This window comes from Gossypium arboreum, chromosome 4 (assembly GCF_025698485.1).
Source record: "Gossypium arboreum isolate Shixiya-1 chromosome 4, ASM2569848v2, whole genome shotgun sequence".
Lineage (NCBI taxonomy): Eukaryota > Viridiplantae > Streptophyta > Magnoliopsida > Malvales > Malvaceae > Gossypium > Gossypium arboreum.
Genome location: NC_069073.1, coordinates 101920214 through 101940469, shown reverse-complemented (window position 1 = coordinate 101940469; position 20256 = coordinate 101920214). Strand labels below are relative to the sequence as shown.

Genomic DNA, 20256 nt, shown 5'->3' with positions numbered 1-20256 from the left:
TTTTTCTACATCCCTAATCCCTTAGAACCAAATCGTAAAATCCTTAATCTTTCCAGAAATTTTTATTTTTCTTCCTTGTCGTCTGAAATCATGAATTCACATAGTTCAAATAGTCAGTCTAGAGGTTGGGTAACGCATGGTTCGAATGGTTTGAAGAAAAAATCATCACATGCAAATATTGTTACTTCATCGCGGAGGGAGTATGTCTACAATGGACCAGCAATAAAATGTCACTGCAATAAGTTAGCTCCAAGAGACACTTCATGGAGTGATTTAAATCCAGGGAGGAGATTTTATGGTGTTCAGATTTTCAGGTAAGTGAAGAATTTTTATTTGCAAATTGAGCTTGAGCTCAATTTTGATAATTTCATAAATCTCACTATTTGTTTTGTTTTCATTTTGGATTATTTCAATTTGGCTAGATTGGGATTTGTTTGTAGGATGGTGGTTGTGATTTCTTCAAGTAGTACAATGGGAAAATGTGTAACTGTGCGACTAAATTACTACGTCAATTGCGTAATAATGAACGAAATCTTTTGAAAGATAATCTAGCACTTAGAAAGAATGTTATAGATTTGGTTGCATTTGATGGTAACCATAATGGTGGCAGTAGTGTTGTTGACATTGAGATTGAAGGAGCTAGATCAATTTGTGGTTTTGAAGGAAAAGGAGCATTAAGGAAGAAAATGTTGACCATGAAGCAAAAAAATTGAAGTTATCAAGAAAGAAAAGTCAATGTATAATATATTATTTTTTTGCTCTATGTTATGTATTGTATGCATCACCATATGTTTCTTTTTTGGTAGTAGTGGTAAGAGGCATATGCAGCTAGCAATTGCAAATGTTGATTGACCAATATTGGTTGTTGTTTTTTATGTAATTTAACATTATGCTTCGAAGTAATGACCAATATTTGTTATTTATGCCTAATTTAATTTACTTAGTAAATAATGCAATGACAATAAACATAAACTAAAAGGACAAATTTGATCATTTAAGCATATGATTTCCCTATTGCAATTGGATAAATGTATGCAGCTAGCAATTGCAAATGTTGATTGATCAATATTGGTTGTTTTTTTTTATGTAATTTAACATTATGCTTGGAAGTAATGACCAATATTTGTTGTTTATGCCTAATTTAATTTAGCTTAATAAATAATGCAGTGACAATAAACATAAAACTAAAAGGACAAATTTGATTATTTAAGCATATGATTTCCACATTGCAATTTGGATAAATGCACTTTATAAAAGCATATGATTAGTCTATACACCATTCACCATATACACCATCCACTCTATACCAACCAAAAACTAGAATGTGAGTGAGCTATACATGAACAAAAAAAAAAAAACCAACATATTGGTTTTCAATACAACAAAATAACATTCAACAATGATGTATTCCAAAACTAGAATTTTGTAGGCTTAAAATGTGACTACCATCTTCTGTTCCAAAACCAAAATGTTGTAGGCAAAATACCTTACATCGTCCTTTCTGGATCATGATTTGTCGCAAGATGGTCCTGCAAAATGGAAAACAAAAACAAATAGATAAATGAATCATAGCTGTAACAGCCCGTTTTTAATCAAATGGGAACAGTGATTTCGGGACCACAAATTTGACGTTGAAATATTTATTTTATTATTATTTTGATGTTTACTACATGATAGTATGATTGTATAAAAATTTCGTTAAGAAATTTTATTGTTTGAATGCTTAATTCGATAAAAAGGACTAAATTGCGTAAAGTGTAAAAGTTGAGTTCTATTAGCTAAAGGGGTCTAATAGTTATAGAAATTTAAAATAGAGGTCCTTATGTTGTTATTAAACCATCCATAATGTGAATGGACATTTATGTGCATGATTAAGTGAATTTTAATGTTAAATAACAAAGGTTAATTTTGTCATTTGGTAAATAATGATAATTAAAATAAGTAAAATAAAGTTATCATCTTTATATTCTTTATTCAACCAAAATTTCAAATAAAAAAGAATCCATGGAAGCTTTCTAGGTTCGGCCTTGATGCTTTTGTGTGCACGGTATGATTTTTCATCCTATTTTTAATGATTTCTATATTTTTGGAGTCGTTGTAGCTTAATCTAGCTAGCCCAGGGACTAATTTGCAAAACTATTAAAATTATAGGGTTTTACCATTGATGAATGTGTATGTGTTTTGATGTTTGATGATAGAAAATGAATGGTTGTTGTTAGATAAACAACATTTGTTAAGTGATTTTGGTTGAAAATGCAAATTAGGGATTTATTTGTAAAATGTGTAAAACTCATGGTGAAATGTGTGAAATAATGAAATGTGTGGGCTACTATGAGCTTAGATAAAATTCAGCTAGCATGGGTGTAGGCTTAATTGTATGAATTTGCATTTTTATGAGCTAGGGACTAAATTGTAAATATGTTAAAATATAAAGGGTAAAAGTGTAAAATTGTCATAGTACGAATTTTGGACTGAATTAAATAGAATGTATTTTGAATAACTTAAATTTGATTATATATAGATCAAGAAAATCAAAGTCCGGAATTAGATCGGGGGAAAAAAAATAGTTGATTGATAGCTCAATTCTCTCCGTATAAATTTGAGGTAAGTTTTTATGTTAATAAGCATTAATATAATTGTGTTTTAAATGCTTTATAATTGCATTAATTGTGAATACGACTTTATGGAAATGTTTGACGAGGATTCGGTAATGTATAAATCCCGGTTGAACCTTAGGAATAGATAGGATACAGATGACATGTCATTAGAGGTTATTATGATTTGGGTGCTAGTCCGTACGTTCTACTGGTGGCTGAGTTTTTTGGCATGTGTTGCGATTACTCGTCATCTTGTGTAAGCAATACCATGTAGCTACATCTTGACCGTCAGCTTGTGTGAGTAGACCCGGTGATAGCTCGAGATGAGCATTTACATATGAGACATGAGATTGAGATGGTTCCGACCATGTATTGGCACTGAGGGTGCTAGATTCTCGAGTATCTGATATTATTCCAAATGGTTCAACAAGTACATCAATGAATTGGAATAGTATGAAATTGATACGAATTGGTACAGGTATGTACGTGAACTATACAATCATTAAATCGAAGAAATTTATGAAATTCATGCCTAACCTTTGGATTGAATATGTGTTAGGCTTTTGGATTTAAATTAAGTTGCATTATGTGATGTTTAAGTACTTAAATTGTAGTAGAATGGTAAGTTTTATTTATTAAGCATACGAGCTTACTAAGTTTTTTAGCTTACTCTATTTACTTTTCCGTGTTTTATAGTAATTCCGAAGCTTGCTCGGATTGGGAGTTGTCAGAGATCGCATCACACTATCAAGCTATCATTTTGGTACTTTTGAACTTGTATATTTGGTTATATAGCATGTATAGAAGTTGTGGTTAATATGGCCTATAAGTTGGTAATATATATAGCCAATTGATTTGGCTTGTAAATGATGTATGCTTTGGGTTATGTGTATAGCCATGTGAATTGGCTTATTTTGGTATACTTGGTTATGTGTTTATATGTGTCAATGGCCTTTTGTTATGTAGTTTATATTTGCTTTTTGAATGCCTTATTGAGATTTGGGAATGTAGGTAGCAAATGAGTGAATTTTTTATTGAATTAGCATGCAAAGTATTAGGCAAATAATGCATATTTGAAAGTGATCAACTAGGTGAATTCTTGAAGGTGATACTGGTATGTTTTGAATTGGAAAATTGTGATGTTATGAGCAATATGGTTGTTGGTATTGAAATAGCATGAATTTGGCTTAGTTGAGATTGGTTTGAATGCCTATTGATGATATGTTTATATGCTATTTGGTATGTGTAGGTGAATGCAAGTTTGGGTGAAAAAAATGGCTTAAAAAATAACCTATTTTTTGTCCACACAAGTAGAGAAACAGACGTGTGCCTTAGCTGTGTGTGACACACGACTACACACGACTAGGTGACACGGCCGTGTGTCAACTGGTACTTAATTAGAAACCAAGTTAGTAACTCCATACGGGCGTGTGACTTAGCCGTATGGTATAAGTCAATATACCCTCTAGTTTTCGCACGACCTAGCACACGGCCTGGGCGTGTAAAGCCATTTCATAGGGTACACAGGCTAGTCACACGGGGGTGTGGTTGGCCGTGTGACCCAAGTTAGAGAGTTATATGGGGTAGGACACGGGCTAGGACACAGCCATGTGATCTCATTTCAAATATCCGTACGGGCGTGTGGCCAGCCGTGTGTCTCATACAGGTGTGTGTCCCCTGTACTTTGAAAATTTTCTATGTTTTTCTAAAATTTTCTTGAGTTCTCAATTTAGTCCCGAACCACTTCTAATGCTTGTTTTTGGCTTCTAGGGCTCGTATTAAGAACTATATGATTGTATTTGAATGATGTTTGTTTGATTATGAGAGTTGTATGATTGTTTAATTGATAAGTCTGGTAATGCTCCGAAACCCTATTTTAGCGACGAATACAAGTTAGGGGTGTTACAATGGAACCTTGGATAAAATGATTTGCTTGACAAAGGAACTTCGTTGACAGAAAATTGTTACAATGAGAGACTTGCATTGTTATGGACTTATTTGTAGAAGGTTATATACATAGTCATGAAGTGAATTATGGCATGATTTAGTATACATCATGAAGAAAAGGATGGCATCCCTATTTCTAGAGAAAACACAATAGATATATATAATGAAGTTATATTTTTTCCACGTAAGATTACACAAGTTCAGAAGCAAGTTATCATAGTGAATCACAAGACTAACATCAAAAGTCATTCAAAACAAAATAATGATAATTTATTCATATTTCATATAACTGATTCTTGTGTTCCCAAATGGTTGAGAGGAGCCTTTCGCTTGTTATTTTGCGACTTGGTGTTGAAGAAGTTTGTCCATTACCATTTTGGCATGAAACTGTCATCATGCTCCTTGTGGTTCTACTAGACTACAAGAGTATTTTATATTAATATTAACACAATATTCAATGTTTGATCAATAGTAAAAGGAAGAAACTTACATAAAATATTTGTTTTCCCTTAGATTTATCTGAGATAGTTGACCTTTTAATGGAAGATTTCCCCTTTTGTTTAGGTATTTGTGCATCTTGCTGGAAAAAATGGACCATAATCATTGGTTAGATCAAATAAAATAAAAAATTTACTCAATACATATAACTGAAGAACAACACTATACTTGCTTTGAATTTGTGCAAAACTGCTTGTTATGGCCATGTTGGCCACATTGAGTACATGTCATGAGTAGACCTTTCCTACTTAAGTGACCAGAATTCAATTTTTTTGGTTCATCTTTGGCCATTCTTCTATTCTTTTTAAGCCTCTCAAGCATCTTCCTTTCAATAGGAGGTAGCACTGGCTCAATACCAGTTTTTCCTAATCATGTGGCCCATTTATGGGCTGCATTGGAAAATAGTAAGTTTTTTTGTAGGTATCAATGTGATAATATTCATGCAGATATTAATCTGGTTGAAGCCCTAAGTGATACATGGCAACACATGCATGGGAACATGGAATCCTACTAATTTGTCAACTTCTACAACTACATATCATTTGACTTAGGTCCACTATATATTGATAAGTTCATTTCCTCAACTCACATCCATTTTCACCATTCCATATCAATTGCTACTTTACATAGTCCTTCTTGTTGGCATCAAAATTAACTTTCACCAATGGACAATAATCTTGCTTCCATCCATTATATAACTTCCTTTTCTGTACTATCTTAGTCATCATCTTGGTCCTAATATCCTCAAGCATTCTGATAAATGCTTTTGAACCTAGCTTCAACAATGCTTGAATGAATGCTTCACACAAATTGTTGTCAACTATATCTGATTTACAAGTAGTCCCCCAAAATGCCCTAGTCCATATCTTTGGAGACTTTTTCATCAAATTATAGTAAGAATCTTTATCTTTCTTCTCTAGTGCTGAACATAGATCCTCCAACTCCTTCTCAGTTGTGCACTTCACAATCTGCCACAAATCACACTCATAAGATTTCCCTAACTTCCTCCCTTATCAATTTGCAAACACGTGCCTCGTATAATTCCTATGTTCCACCCGTGGTAGTATGTCAGAAGTTGCAATCTCAAGGCCATAATTCAAAATAATGATCGGATAGATTGTTAGAAAAGTTTAGTTAAATTCAAATAATAGATTAAAAAAACAATACCAAGCTTAAAATTGCATATTTACTAACCTTTGTTGGTCACTGATGATTGTGTACCCATACCCATCTTCCAAGCCCAAATCAGTTGATAGAAGACTGAGAAACTAGGCCCATGAATCAGTGCACTTCACTTCAACCAGAGCCCATACAATAAAGAACATTTTGTTGTTTGTATCCTTTCCAACATCAATGAGAAATTCACTCTTAAATGGGCCTTTCAGGAAGCAACCATCTAGCCTAATGAGTGGCTTACACTCTGCTTTCTAGCTTCTCTTTAGTGCATCAAAGCACACATAATACCTCTTAAAATGAGGAAGGGAGTCTGTTGTCACCCTTTGAACAACCATTTTTATTGTGCTTCCTAGCATCTTTGACCTTAACTCATGAGCATAGTCTAGCAAGCCAAATTCCTCCTTATGGTTCCCAGCTATTTTCTCTTTCACTATTTTCTTCGCTCTATAACAACAGTTAATGGTCACATTTACATGCATCTTAGAAGCACATCTTCTTTGAAATTCCCTCAGCTTCATCTTAGGGTGATCCTTGATAGTTGCTTCAAAATGTTGGGCAATCATAGCAGCAGTTATATTTTGTTCTTAAAACTAACCGAACAATGGTGCTCATGCTGAAATGTCTTTATTTGCAAGCATTTTGCAACAGGACTATAGCTAGCCGTAATTCTCCATGGACAATTAAGAGAAGCAATGCACTTCACAATAACCCTTTTCGGTTCATTCTTAATGAACTTTAGTTGTCTTCTATATTCTTTGTAATACTTTTGAATTGCACTCTTAAATTGTTTGCCATCCTTAAACAACATTCCCAAACTAAATTTTAACTTATCATTGTATAAGGGAAACTTGCTCCTCCTTCTCTCACCATCTTCATATTCTTCATCTTCATCAAACCCAACCAAGCTTCTATGTTCATCTGAGTCTTATACATCAGTCTCATTCCCATCCTCCTCTTCTTCACTACTTGTAGCAGCAACATTATCTACTCCATCTGATGTTGCAAAATCACCAACATATTCATCAGCAGCAACTTCATTATCATTATCCTCTCCAACAGTAGACCCTAAACTAATATTTCCACCACTTTCCATACCAATATACTCATCTACCTCAATATCAAGAGCAGACACACTATCCCTATCACTTTTACTGCTCCTACATCACCCTCCCCACTAGATTCTACCTTTTCCAAATTACCTTCACCATCAGATTCTACCCCTTTATCATCACCCTCCCTAGTAGTCAATGGAAAATTTTCATCTACCATTATAGGGTTATCAACCTCATGTTCAACATATAAGTTAATCTCCTTAAACTTGACCCAAAAGTCTAACATAGCTATGGTGGAAGTGTCATCATAAATCACCCTTAAATTATTTTGTAACCCTACTGTACCAGGCTCATGAAAATATATTAACATTACAGTGTTAAACCCTAACCCAATTTTCACTATTTTACATAATTCAAGATAAGATATTGTGTCTAGGTCCTTTTGAAGCCTAATCACTTCCCCACCTATATATCTAACATATGGGTCCTTTACAAAGTGCCCACCCACATGTAAAATAATATAATATTCCTTATCTGATGACATTTGCAAAAAACAGTAACACATTGTAAGCAAAAAAAAAAAAGAACAATAACATAAGTCTACAATTTTAACATCTTTTCTAAGCAAAAACAATTTTCTTTGAATAAACAAATAATTTTCTAAGCAAAAAACATTAAAAAAAAAAAACAAAACTCACTACCTACATCGGGACCACTTCTTTGAATACAATACAAAACAGTAACACATGTCTACAATTTTAACATCTTTTTTCCTGGGTAACAGAAATCAACATCACCGGGACCATTGTCGCATCACAAATAGACAAAACAAACCTTACATTGTGGCACTGAAATTGCAATAATAAATTACAAATAACCATCTACAATTTTAACAATAGCTTTATCAACAACATCGGGACCACTTTTGCATCACAAATCGACAAAACAAATCCTACATTGTGACATTGAAATTGCAATAATAAACCACAAATAACCAACAAATCAAACCAAAAATAGAATTTATTTTCCCAACAAACCAAATAAAAAAGCACTTACCTTTTGATTTTGGGTTACGGAAACTACTTACGATTGTTGAAGCTTTTTTTTTTTTAAAAGTTTTAAGGACTCAATGATTTGATTTGTAAAAGTTTTAGGGATTTCAAGAATATTTCGAAATGCTGATGATTTAGGGATTTAAAGATTTTAGAGATCCAATAAAGATTTCGGAGGTTATGGATTTAGAGAATTTCATAATTTAGGGATTTTATAAGTTGGGAAAAAAGTTTTGAATTTAGGGGTTTGGGGATTTAAGTTTTTTTGTTTTATGTTTATTAAATTTGTTTAATTTTTTGCCACGACAACGTTATTATTTTAATGTCTGCCACGTCATCAGTCAACTGGAATGCCACATAGAGCAATTTTTTTGATCGACTATTAACTAACGGTCAACTGATAGTTACCTTTTCAACTAGGTTGATGTCTGAAAAATCTGTTATGTTAAGGGTTGATTTTGAAAAAATAAAAAGGTTAGGGGAATATATCCAAAAGCCCCCAAAGGTTGAGGGCCTTTTTTGCAATTATGCCTTTAACTTTTGAAGACACCAATAGTTACTAGAATGAGTGTTACAATAACTTTTTATCTTCTTTTGCTTTTTCTTTTACCACCTGAATTTGTACTTTTTCCAAGGCTCCCTTATTAAACAGTTTGTAAAAGTTAAAGTTCGGTCCAATGTCAGATACTTCATTGGCATGGAAGCTTAAAAGTTGTAGTTATAATAGTTTATCTATTTTTCTTTTACAAAAGAAGTTATGGTTTAAAGATGTCAAAATGTTAAAATTCAAACCTTTAAAACTTACTCTCTTTTTTTAATGAGGAATGTTATACCTACCTCAGCTTAGATATGTGGCAGCATGAGTAATGATTTAGACGGTACTCACGAATGGTTCTCCACTTTATATTCTTGATAGTGATCACTCAAAGTGGTCATTCGTGGCTAGCCATCCATTGACTTCGTACCGCCAGCAAGAGACAATTCGTTTTTATCCAGCAAGGGAACTACTAAAAGATCACTAAAGCATAATAAACTCATACTACCTCAATAAGGAGAATGTCAAAGCAAGATCACACAGTTTTACGCTTGACGACAACTGACGTGTAATGGAACTGTTACCTAGTTGACCACTCGAGTGGCCTACCATCCGTATTGCCGATGACATGTCATTATATGACAATAAGACCTCTCCTTGTATATACCCCAACACATTATGTATGAAGGATTTTTTTCCCTTCTACCCACTTAAGCCTTTTACTTGCCTACTTTGCCTTCTCTTGTCTTTTTCTCTCCTGCTTCCTTTTCCTTCAAATTTTTCGGCTTTCTACCTGTCATACCTAACTCATAGTCACTACCTTCATTTTCTTCTTATTTCCTCATTATTGAACAACATCATTAATAAAATAAGAATGTTCAAAAATCGAACTTAAAACCTAATGTCAACAATATATATTTTATACTATAAATTTGGATGACAAACCTTTAAACTTATACGTTGATACTTCATAAAAAATAACCGTACGACTTAGAAAGTTTTCATGATATAGGGAAGGTAAGGCTTTTGGCTTCCATTGCTTTTCAAAACTCTATAAACATTTTATGTTGATAAGATTTGATGTTTATGATTTTTATGCATCATCGGTAAATAATAATACGATATAATATTATTAAATAAAGTAAAAAATATTGGTAGATTTACAAATAATTATTAATAGCTTTATTTAAACATAAAATATTAATTGTAATCATTATATATTTATGGATTTAAGATTTATAATGGGTCTAAGGTTTAGAATTTAGGGGTTATGTTGAATTTTGAATTTGTATTTAGGAAGAACATTTAATACATTGTTAATGGATGAGTTCTATGCACCATTACTGAAAAATAACATGACACATCATCGTTGAATAAAATAAAATTTAGTGAAGGACTTATACATAAATACTAATACTTTTTTGGTATAACCATAAGTGTTCTCATCCGTTTTATAGTTTGAGCGTAGTTTTGTTTCGATCAAGAGTAGTATTCAAGTAAAGCCCTTCCAACAATATTGACTCTAGGATTTGAACTTAGTCCAAATACCAAGAAATAAGTCTACTTCCACTTATTTCAACCACTAGTTAGTATTGATAAATTTATTTAAACATAAAGAATTAATAATTAATTATAAAAAAATATTAGTGATGGTACATGAGACTTATTATCGGCGGTACATCAAATAGTATTCTTTATGATCAAAATAAAAGTATTAATATTTATTCACAAGTCCTCCACTATTTTTTACTTCGTTAGTGATGAGGCGTTGTGTTGTTCACTGATATTGCATGATGCTCATGTATTGACTGTGTATCAAATATTTATCCTGATGAGTGAAAAACTACTTGTTTTAACTACCCAAAAAACAATGGTTTCAGAACTAGATTGGTGGTCGAACCGGTTAGGTCACTTGTTTCTGGTTTGTCTGATTCAATCAAATAAATTATTAAAAAAATAAATTTAAAAAAAATAGAGGAAACTAGTTCAAGCAATAATTAAAATTATTCAAAAATAAATATTTAATATTAACATTATAAAATTTTATTAAATATGATCAAATATAAAGTAGTTAATAATAGATATTACAAATTAATATATTATACTTAAATTTTAGAATCAATTTATTATAATATATATATGAATAAAAAGTAGTAAAATAATGAAATTTATATATATATATATATATATATATATATTGCCATTCAATAGTGCATGGAATAACTGTCCTTATTTATCCCCAAAGAACTGTTATTATAAGAGGGAAGAGAATAAAGATAGAAAAGCACTCTATTGAATGAGCCTACACCTATCGATGGCTGGGTGACCTGCCCTACCTGACTCCGTTCGGGCCAACCTTTGAAAATAAATTTCTTTTTTATCTCCAAAATTACTTGAATTTAATTATGTATTTTAAAAAATATTTTTATTTGAATTTAATTATAGAAAATATATAAATAATATTTATTTTTAAAAATAATATGAATATTTTTAAAATAAACGCTCGGAACTAAAAAATTTAAGTTTGTACGTCTACTTGACATAACCTAGGGTATAAACAACTTAAATTTGGTCTTGCCTTACCATCAGCATTCATCACTCCCTCCAACCAAACATATGGGTACCCACATTAAAGCAGATCAAATTAAGCTGAACTCTTAAACCCAAAGCAAAATTGTTCCAACATTATATTCTCTCATGCTCGCTTTCACTATACCATCCCAACAAAAATCGGCTACTTTTTTTTTTTTCTTCACTTTGTTCTAAGATAAAAGAGATTCTGATTCGTTCATCAAATACAAAGTTCCATCATTTACAGATAACTAAAAAAAAAAAAAAAACCAGTTCCACAAGCCAGTTCTAGTTTATTTTTCTTGAGTTTTGTTCCCATTCCGAGTTCATAATAGAGACAAGCTCTACTTGTTTGTCATATTTGCAGACGAAGCAGCAACAGGCATGGTGGATGTCCAAAACTGTGCACTCTTTACCTTTGAAACACTAGCTAATACCCCTAATGGCGTTACATCTCCAACAATTGTCACCTTCTTAGCTGCGAAGTCGATGTTGAAGGATGTAACACCTGAAAATAGAAACTTTTTTAACTTGTCTGTAAATTTTTATGTGGAAAAAAAGATTAAGGTAAACTAATTAATGGAGATGACAGACAATTTACATAAACATATATACCTTCCATTCTTGATAAATGTTTCCTCAGTTTTCCTTCACAGCCTTTGCAGTGTAATGACACTCTTAAAACCACTACCTGAAACCCAAAATTTATGATAGCTTTCAGATTGCAAGATTTAGCTGCAACATTTTCTTTTCAGGGTATTTGATAGGGATGAATTATGAGGGATCAAATTATAGTTTTGGTCCCTCTACTGTGTTTACATTTGTAATTAGAGGGTTAAACTAAGTCATGATATTATAGAATTAGAGGGTTAAACTAAAACATTAAATTAAATCTTAAATTGGAGCATAGTGTAGGGACCAAAACTACAATTTAACCAGTTAGGAGGAAGGGAGCAAACCTGGTCTTTAGAAGGTTTCTCTGGGGGAGATGATGAAGAAGGTTTTGAAACAATGGATTGATCTTGTTTTATGGCTTGAATCTTGCTTGTTTCAGCAGGGACCAATGCCCAAACTGGATCATAATCCGGTATTCCATCGAAAAACCCAGAATTATTATTATCACCCAATAGATACCTAGTGGAACCAGGAGGGGTGACGAAATCAACCGCCTTGGTGGCAAAGCTTTTCCTACCAATTTCTGCATCTTTAATATCACTTGGCTTCGATGTACTGTTCTTAGACGAACCCTTCTTCTTCTTCTTATGATCATTCAACTTAGCTGATACACCAGAAGAAGAAGAACCCTTTCTTGCATGATCATTGCTTGACTTGCTTGAACACTTTTTTTCATTCTTCTTAAGCTGATGGTAAGGCAAAGGATTGATCGGCGGTGGCTGAGATGTACAAGGGTTGGAAGGTAGAGTTCTGGTAAACCTTTTGGCGTCTCGAATGATGGGGTTGTGTCGGTCGATGGCTCGACCGCCGAGTTGGACGGCTGATGCGGAGGAACAAGAGGAGGAAGCTGCTTGATCCATGCTTAAACATACGGCTGTTGAAGCTTGGGATGCACAAAAAATATCCATTTTCTTCATATTTTTTGTGTAGCTGTGGAGGATAAACTAGTGGCCTTAGAAGAAGAGAAAGCAAGTTCCAAAAGGAGACGGGTTGTTTTGCCTTTATGCTCAGGTCCAGGACTATAATCCGAGATAAGGAAAAGGGTTACATGTGTTGGGATTTGTATCTCGGAATCCATAAATTTTATCTTTTTAAAAACAATTATATCAAAATTTTAGGTAATTTAGATTCTTTCACTAGAAGGACCAAATACAATTGAAGAATCTCATCTTTAATGGATGCAACCAACTTTTATGTAATGTTACAAACTTAATGAATGAAAAACACCAAAAGTAGAGAGCTGGCTTCTTCTTTTCTGACTGCTTTTAATATATACAACTTTTTTAACTTTGGCCTAAAAATTAACCTTATTTTAACTTTTCATATTGTTGTTATAATAGAAAATAGTTCTCTCTATTGGATTGGTGTAGGTAGTGTAAAATATAAATAGATTAAACCATATAGTATTATTTTAAGAGTTCAGTGATTTAAATGAAAATTTTAAATAATTTAGTGATTAAATTATAATAGTGATTAAAACAAAAACTTATCCATCATTTAGTGGCCAATAGTTTAGTTTTGATGTGTTTGTGGAAATGGAAAATATTTTATATTTATGTTTCTTTACAGAGTATGGTTTAATGTGTTTATAATGAGGAGATTAACAAGTATTAGATTTGAGACAACATAAGAGTTGTGGCTACAGCATTTGTTTAATCAAAATATATTTTTCTGTAAAAGAAATTAAATCAAAATTTGTCTTCTTTGTTGTGCAGGTGTGGGGTGGGGGGAATGGCCTACATTATCAGTCCATTGTCTGTGAATTCAATGTTTTTGAAAGAGCAAAATAAGGGGTCATATGAGACAAAGCAACGGTAAAAATCATACAGCAACCATGGCAGGATACTTACAGAGCAAAACATCATGGATTATTACATTCAATTAGTGTCTAGTTTTTTGCTGTTTAACTCCAAATTATTTGAGTTTTAATACCATAATAACGCATGAGGTAGTTGAAGAAGAATTAAGGACATATTGTGGTCCATGTGTTGGATTATCATTTTAAAACCAAGCTCCCCCAAAAAAAAAAAAACTTCCCTTATTGCACTAAACACAAACAGGAGCAGGCCCAGTGGTGTTCCTGCATTTCACACAATTATTATCAAAAACATTTTAACATTCATGATTTTATTCAGATTCTTATGGAACATATGCTCATCTTCAAATTCCCATTCACAATATCAACTGGAATCAGATGCTTGGAAATGGCTTTTCTTTTCTTTTCTTCTCTTTTGACTCTTTTTTATATTCCCAACCCCTTTTAATTTTGGACCAATTCAAGAGCTCTTCATATACTTGCCAACAGATTTTTCTCATTGTTCCATCACTAGGGCTTTTGTTATTGGAAAATAATATAGGGTCCTTTTGCTTATTGATTATGCTTTGCTTTTGCCATCAACCTTCCATTCTTTTCTCTTCATAAATTTTAGATTTAAATTAGATGTTTTATTACTTGTCATCATTGGAGCTTCAAGTGTATTGACAAAAGACTTCCATTGAAAGGAAGTCATGATTGACATCAGCTCATCTCTAAAAAAATGCTTTAGCAAATCTACATAATATATGTGAAAGCGGAGCTTCATAATTCTTCTCATTTAAAGAATAAATGATAGATATCCAGAGGCCTTCCAAGAAAAGTATGGCCCCAACAGCAGCTCTTCTAACTGACTTTATTCAAGAATAAAAAAGGGCATATGGGTGGGGTCAATACAATAAAGGCCTGCTGTTTTCTTTGGGTTGGACATCTGTGAAAATTATGGAAAAATAATAGAACTCTTGAATAAAACTAAGCAGCAGATGAAATGGGTTGGGCAACACCAAGTATCAAATAAAATTAGGTAAGACAACGAAAAATGGTTTTTTTTTTTCTCCATAGAACAATTTACCCCTAAAAATCAAGTAAACCATTTCTCTCAGGTAAATCCATTACAAATTCAATCAGTATGATTTTACACAATTTATAAGCACAAATAAATTACGATGATTAGTGTACTGAAAAGACACGAAAGCTCAAAATGAAATTATAAAATTATTTTTTCTTTTTATTTTATTGCTTGAACTTACAAACAAAGCCTAAGTGCAGCCTTTCAAAGGCATTATTAATGCCTTTAATAGGGTTATAGCTAATCAGCAGGACCAAAAACAAGAACAAGATGAACATATACTTCAGCCAGGCCACCAAATGCCTTCAAAAAGCAATCAATACAAAACTTGACTTCGTGCAAACAACTGCAGAATGTAGATGTTAACGCTTTGAACTAATAATATCATAATAATAAAAGAAGAAAAAAAAAAAAAAAAGGGAGGAAGGAATAACACATCTTCCTATAGATGATAATAATAAAAATAAATGAATTGGCAAATTACAGATGCTCTTCACACTGTACATACTTGTTTTGGTTATTCTTCTCTCTTTAAGCTCCTTTTCCTTCATCTTCGTTCAAAATGCGTTGCCGGAAATCACCCACCATAAGAGGCAACCCCTCTCTTAAGGAGATTTTAGGCTCCCAGTTCAGCAGCTCTTTTGCTTTGCTGATATCTGGTTTCCTCATGTGTGGATCATCTGCAGTATTTGGTCTAAATTCTATTGTTGCACTTGGATCAATCGTTTCTTTGACAACCTCCGACAATTCAAGCATGGTGAACTCTCCTGGGTTGCCCAGATTAAAAGGCCCTATGTGCTCACCATCCATTAAAGCAACAAGTCCATCCACCTGTCATTCATGAGTTTCAGTATGAAATCATCTTCCATTTTATGAATTCACATGTTCTTGACTTCCTGATTCTCTGATCTTTAACAATTCAAGTAAAAGAAGTTATATAACTAGTTTTTCTTCCTAGCTCTAAAATCCAAATGAGAAAAATAATAGAAATTCTTTCAACTTAATGCTTCATCCCAGCTTTCACAATCCAAACGCCAAAATAAATGCTTAAATCATTCCCCATTTGCATATGTCAAGCAAGAAAAAGGCACAATAAGGAAATGTACACAAGTTAATAAATGGCCATACCAAATCGGAAACATATTGGAAGCTGCGTGTTTGTTTGCCATCACCATAAACAGTCATTGGTAGCTTCCGAATGGTCTGCAGAACAAAGATAGTTATTAGAATATGTACATATAATCCGAATCTCAACTATTATAGTAAACAAAAGCCACAATTAGAAGGACGAATAAACCTGAGCAACAAAATTGCTAACAACACGCCCGTCATCCAAGCACATGCGAGGCCCATAGGTATTGAAAATACGAGCAATCCGCACCTGCAAACGCAAACATCATCATTTGATCATCACATGCAAGGGATCTTTCACATGGCATATGACCTCCTTTTATCTCCCTTTCACAAACATTATTTATTTTTTGTATTCTTCATGTCCGTTTTACGGGTAATGTTAGGGATTTGTGGCTGCCTCTCCCAACAATGTTGTCTCCAAGGTTTGAACTCGCGTTCTCTTGTTGGGAGTGCAATGTACTTTACCACCGCACCTAACACTTGTACAGTTCACAGGAGCCACAAGGCATTAAATTGTACAAGATGTAGGTTCAAAGTCATTATCAATAGAAGTTAATCTTTTGGGTTTTGACCAAGGATGAGGATGATCACTTCAATGCTCCAATTAATTGACCAAAATAGGACCTCCAGAATATTGATGATTCACTACTGTTGTATGTTCTCTTATATACATTCTGAACGCATTGACACATTCGTTTAGCACATTACTAAAAAAGAATCCGTAAACTATATAGGGCTAGTTTATCAGTATGTTTCAAAAGTGCTTTTTAAGTGAAACCAAATTTTTAAGCCAAAAGTAATTGTAAACAAATAGTTTTCCAAGCCAAACAAAAGCTTTTCAAAAGTCAGTTTGGGTGTCAAATTATAAATTTGACCCTCATTAATATTAATGGTAAAATATAAATATGATTTATATATTCAAATTAATTTTACAAACAATTTATATCAATTACTTAAAAGCATTTAAAACTTATATTACATATATCATTGTATTAACAATGAGTTACCGTAAATTATTTTATAATATTTGTATTATATTCTAAGTTGAATATTTGTTAATATCAAAATAGTAATAACATGGTACAGTAGTACTAGTAGTAGTTGTAATAATAATAATAGACATGTGAAAATAAGGATATTTTACCTTTGAGTCAGTTATAATTTTTATAATAATTTAAGTATTCATATTTCATATATGAAAATATTAATAAATTTGAGTTTATGCATTCCATATATTTCATATATTATAATATTAATTGCTTAATGAATTATTTGTTTAATACTTTTATTATAAAGTAAGTTTAGATATTCCATATATAATATTGTCTAAAATGAACATTTTATCTTCTTCAAACTTTTAAAAGCACATTTACACAGCAGTTCTCAACCTCAGTTTAGTAATAGTTTCTTTTAGCATATTACTAAAATAAAAGTGTAAAATCAGCTCCAACCTTTTCTATTGTTGACTGGTTAAGGAAGCAGAAGCACAAATAAGCCACTACTTGGATCTATAAACCGACTAACCTATCACAATTCTCACCCACATTAAGCATAAAAGGTTATAATACTTACTCCTAAGTAATCTCTACATAATGCTTGAGAATAAATGCATGCTAAACAGTACTTACAAAGATTCCAGGATGTGGGTAAAAGATATTAGAACATGATAGCTATAAATATTAGAAGAAGATCATTTCTAGAGAGGTGCTCGATACCCTGTTATATGTATTGTACATAAATCAAGCATGCCAACAGTATTCAACCTACAAGTAAATCAAGAAAACCATACCTCGACACCGGCACCTCGATGATAATCCATAGCTAAGGTTTCAGCTGTCCTTTTCCCTTCATCATAGCAACTCCTCTCGCCTAACCAGATTAAGCCAAACAATAACGTTAGACGACATGAACAGAAAAACAAGCAACCAAAACAAATAATTGTTGTACGCTTGTAGCACTAGCTACTTTACCAATTGGATTGACATTTCCCCAATAGGTCTCTTTCTGTGGATGCTGAAGCGGATCGCCATAAACCTCACTCGTGCTTGTCAGCAAAAACCTAGCCCCAACTCTCTTTGCAAGCCCCAACATATTAAGAGTACCCATCACATTTGTCTTGTAAATTCACTAAGTCAAAGGATCTCAAATTGACATAAACATGACAGAAACAGCATTAAAATCCAGAAAAATAAATATGGTAAACCGAAATTGGCATAAACAATGGCAAAGGATATGATAGTCTTGACAGGATTGTATTTATAATGAACGGGAGACGCAGGGCAAGCTAAATGATAGATCTGATCCACTTCTAACAGAATTGGCTCAACCACGTCGTGTCGAATGAGTTCGAACATGGGATTCCCGAAAAGATGAACCAAATTGTCTTTCCTCCCAGTGAAGAAATTATCAAGAACAATCACCTCATCGCCTCTAGCAATTAGCTTATCAACAAGATGACTGCCAACGAACCCAGCCCCTCCCGTGACCACGACCCTCATTCTCCGCCGTCCAATCCCAACAGGTACCCGCCCCACCTTTCCATAAACGGCCCTGTTCGTACCGGATGAAAAGGAAGCCGAGGAGTCGTGGTTATCGGAAACAACAGAGACGTCGGAGGAGACGATGTTGTCCTTGGAGAAAGATCTGCGTATAGGGGAACGGGCATCGGTGGGACCCAAACGAGACAAACTGGGTTGTAGGATGAAAAAGGTGGAACCAATCAAAATGCCGATGAGGATAAAAAGAAGGCGTTGTTCTTTGAAGAGATAGTTAATGGATCTAGGGATAGATTTGGGGTGTTTTAAGGATTTGGGTGAATAAGGAGGCGTTTGTGTTGATGGGGTCTCCTCATCCCGCCTATGGTTCATGCTAGATTGCTTGTGCAACTGTTTCATGGCTTTTTTATTTCTTGGTTTTCTTGTTCTTTCTAGAAGGGGAGAAATGAAGGAGCCTTTAGAATAATTTGTTTTTCCTTTTGGATTTTTTCATTTAATGGAGAGGTTGAAAACGAATGTAGAAGGTGGAAGGCTGGAAGACGTTTCAATGATTCACTGGTTTTTAGCACCAAACGTAAATGGAGAGGGACGAGAGAGCTTGAGAAGGAATGAAGATAGAGAGAGAGAGAGGGGGGGGGGGGGGAGGGATGGGTCGTTTTGCTTAAAAGGGAACGTAGTCATATGATCCAAATTTTACTCATTTTATTTGTGGACGTACGCAGACTCACCAAATCCATCAGCCATCAGCCAGGCCTACCCCAAATGCGTACTGCACCATTGGGCTGCAAACCCGATGCCTAAGTGAAGTAATCCCCGCCCCATTTCATGGCTCCAATTAAATGTTATTTTCTTGGTGTAAGTGGAAAACTATTGATTAAAATTTTGAAAAAAATTATATTAACATGTTTAATTTAAGGGTAAATTCTTTAATTGATCACCTAATTTTTAAGATGTTTTTAATTTGGTCACACAAAAAAATTCTTACAATTTGGTCATTGTTATTAGAGAAAATTTTTATTTTACACATAATCATGCACACCACATCATCACTTTTTACTTTTGTTTTTTTTAACCTCCATTACTCATCATCTTCTTCCCCTTCATGCCATCCCCTACGTCCATCATTCCTCCTTTTTTTTTTTTCTTCCTTATGTTAGCATAACTAATAAAAGTTAGTTAGTCTGTTAGTAGTTCCACTATTAATAACGAGTTAACTGTTAGTCTGTTAGTAGTTAACTTGCATGGTTAGCATGCTTATTCTAGTATATAATAGCATGTATCTACTCTGTTCATGAATCAAGTAATAAGATGATATTCTCTTGATTGTATTCTTTACTTAGCTTAATATGGTATCAAGAGCCAGTTGATCCCAAGATTTTTTTTTTCTCTTTTCTCCTTCGTTTATCCATGTCGCAGCCTACCAGTCCCTCAGCTGCTCATTCTTCTACACCGGCCATGACATCTAGTCTTACAGATGGTGTTGTCGATAGCCGATTTTTTGCTACCAAGAAAATAAGTGTACTTCTTGATGATACTAACTACTTACTATGGCGCCAACAGGTTCTTTTGGCCGTCAAGATATACAAGCTTCAACGGTTCTTGGACACTGGTACGGTTCCTCCTTTTTCGCTAATTCCTGATG

The 20256-nt window shown here is 33.4% G+C and overlaps 2 protein-coding genes across 2 annotated transcripts; both read right to left on the bottom strand.

The window, feature by feature from the left end:
• Positions 1-11486: 11486 nt before the first annotated feature.
• LOC108459427 (protein SODIUM POTASSIUM ROOT DEFECTIVE 2-like) lies at positions 11487-13318 on the bottom strand. Its single transcript, XM_017758795.2, has 3 exons — positions 12388-13318; positions 12044-12119; positions 11487-11936 (listed from the first exon to the last, which is right to left on the bottom strand). Exons 1-3 carry the CDS (start codon positions 13018-13020, stop codon positions 11773-11775), a joined length of 873 nt encoding a protein of 290 aa, XP_017614284.1. The 5' UTR covers positions 13021-13318; the 3' UTR covers positions 11487-11772.
• A 1805-nt stretch (positions 13319-15123) lies between these two features.
• On the bottom strand, positions 15124-19249 carry LOC108460794 (UDP-glucuronic acid decarboxylase 1). The gene is made up of 6 exons (XM_017760449.2): positions 18354-19249; positions 18090-18237; positions 17909-17988; positions 16283-16366; positions 16114-16188; positions 15124-15816 (listed from the first exon to the last, which is right to left on the bottom strand). The coding sequence occupies exons 1-6, from the start codon at positions 19011-19013 to the stop codon at positions 15517-15519; spliced, it is 1347 nt and encodes a 448-aa protein (XP_017615938.1). The 5' UTR covers positions 19014-19249; the 3' UTR covers positions 15124-15516.
• Between the last annotated feature and the right edge of the window lie 1007 nt (positions 19250-20256).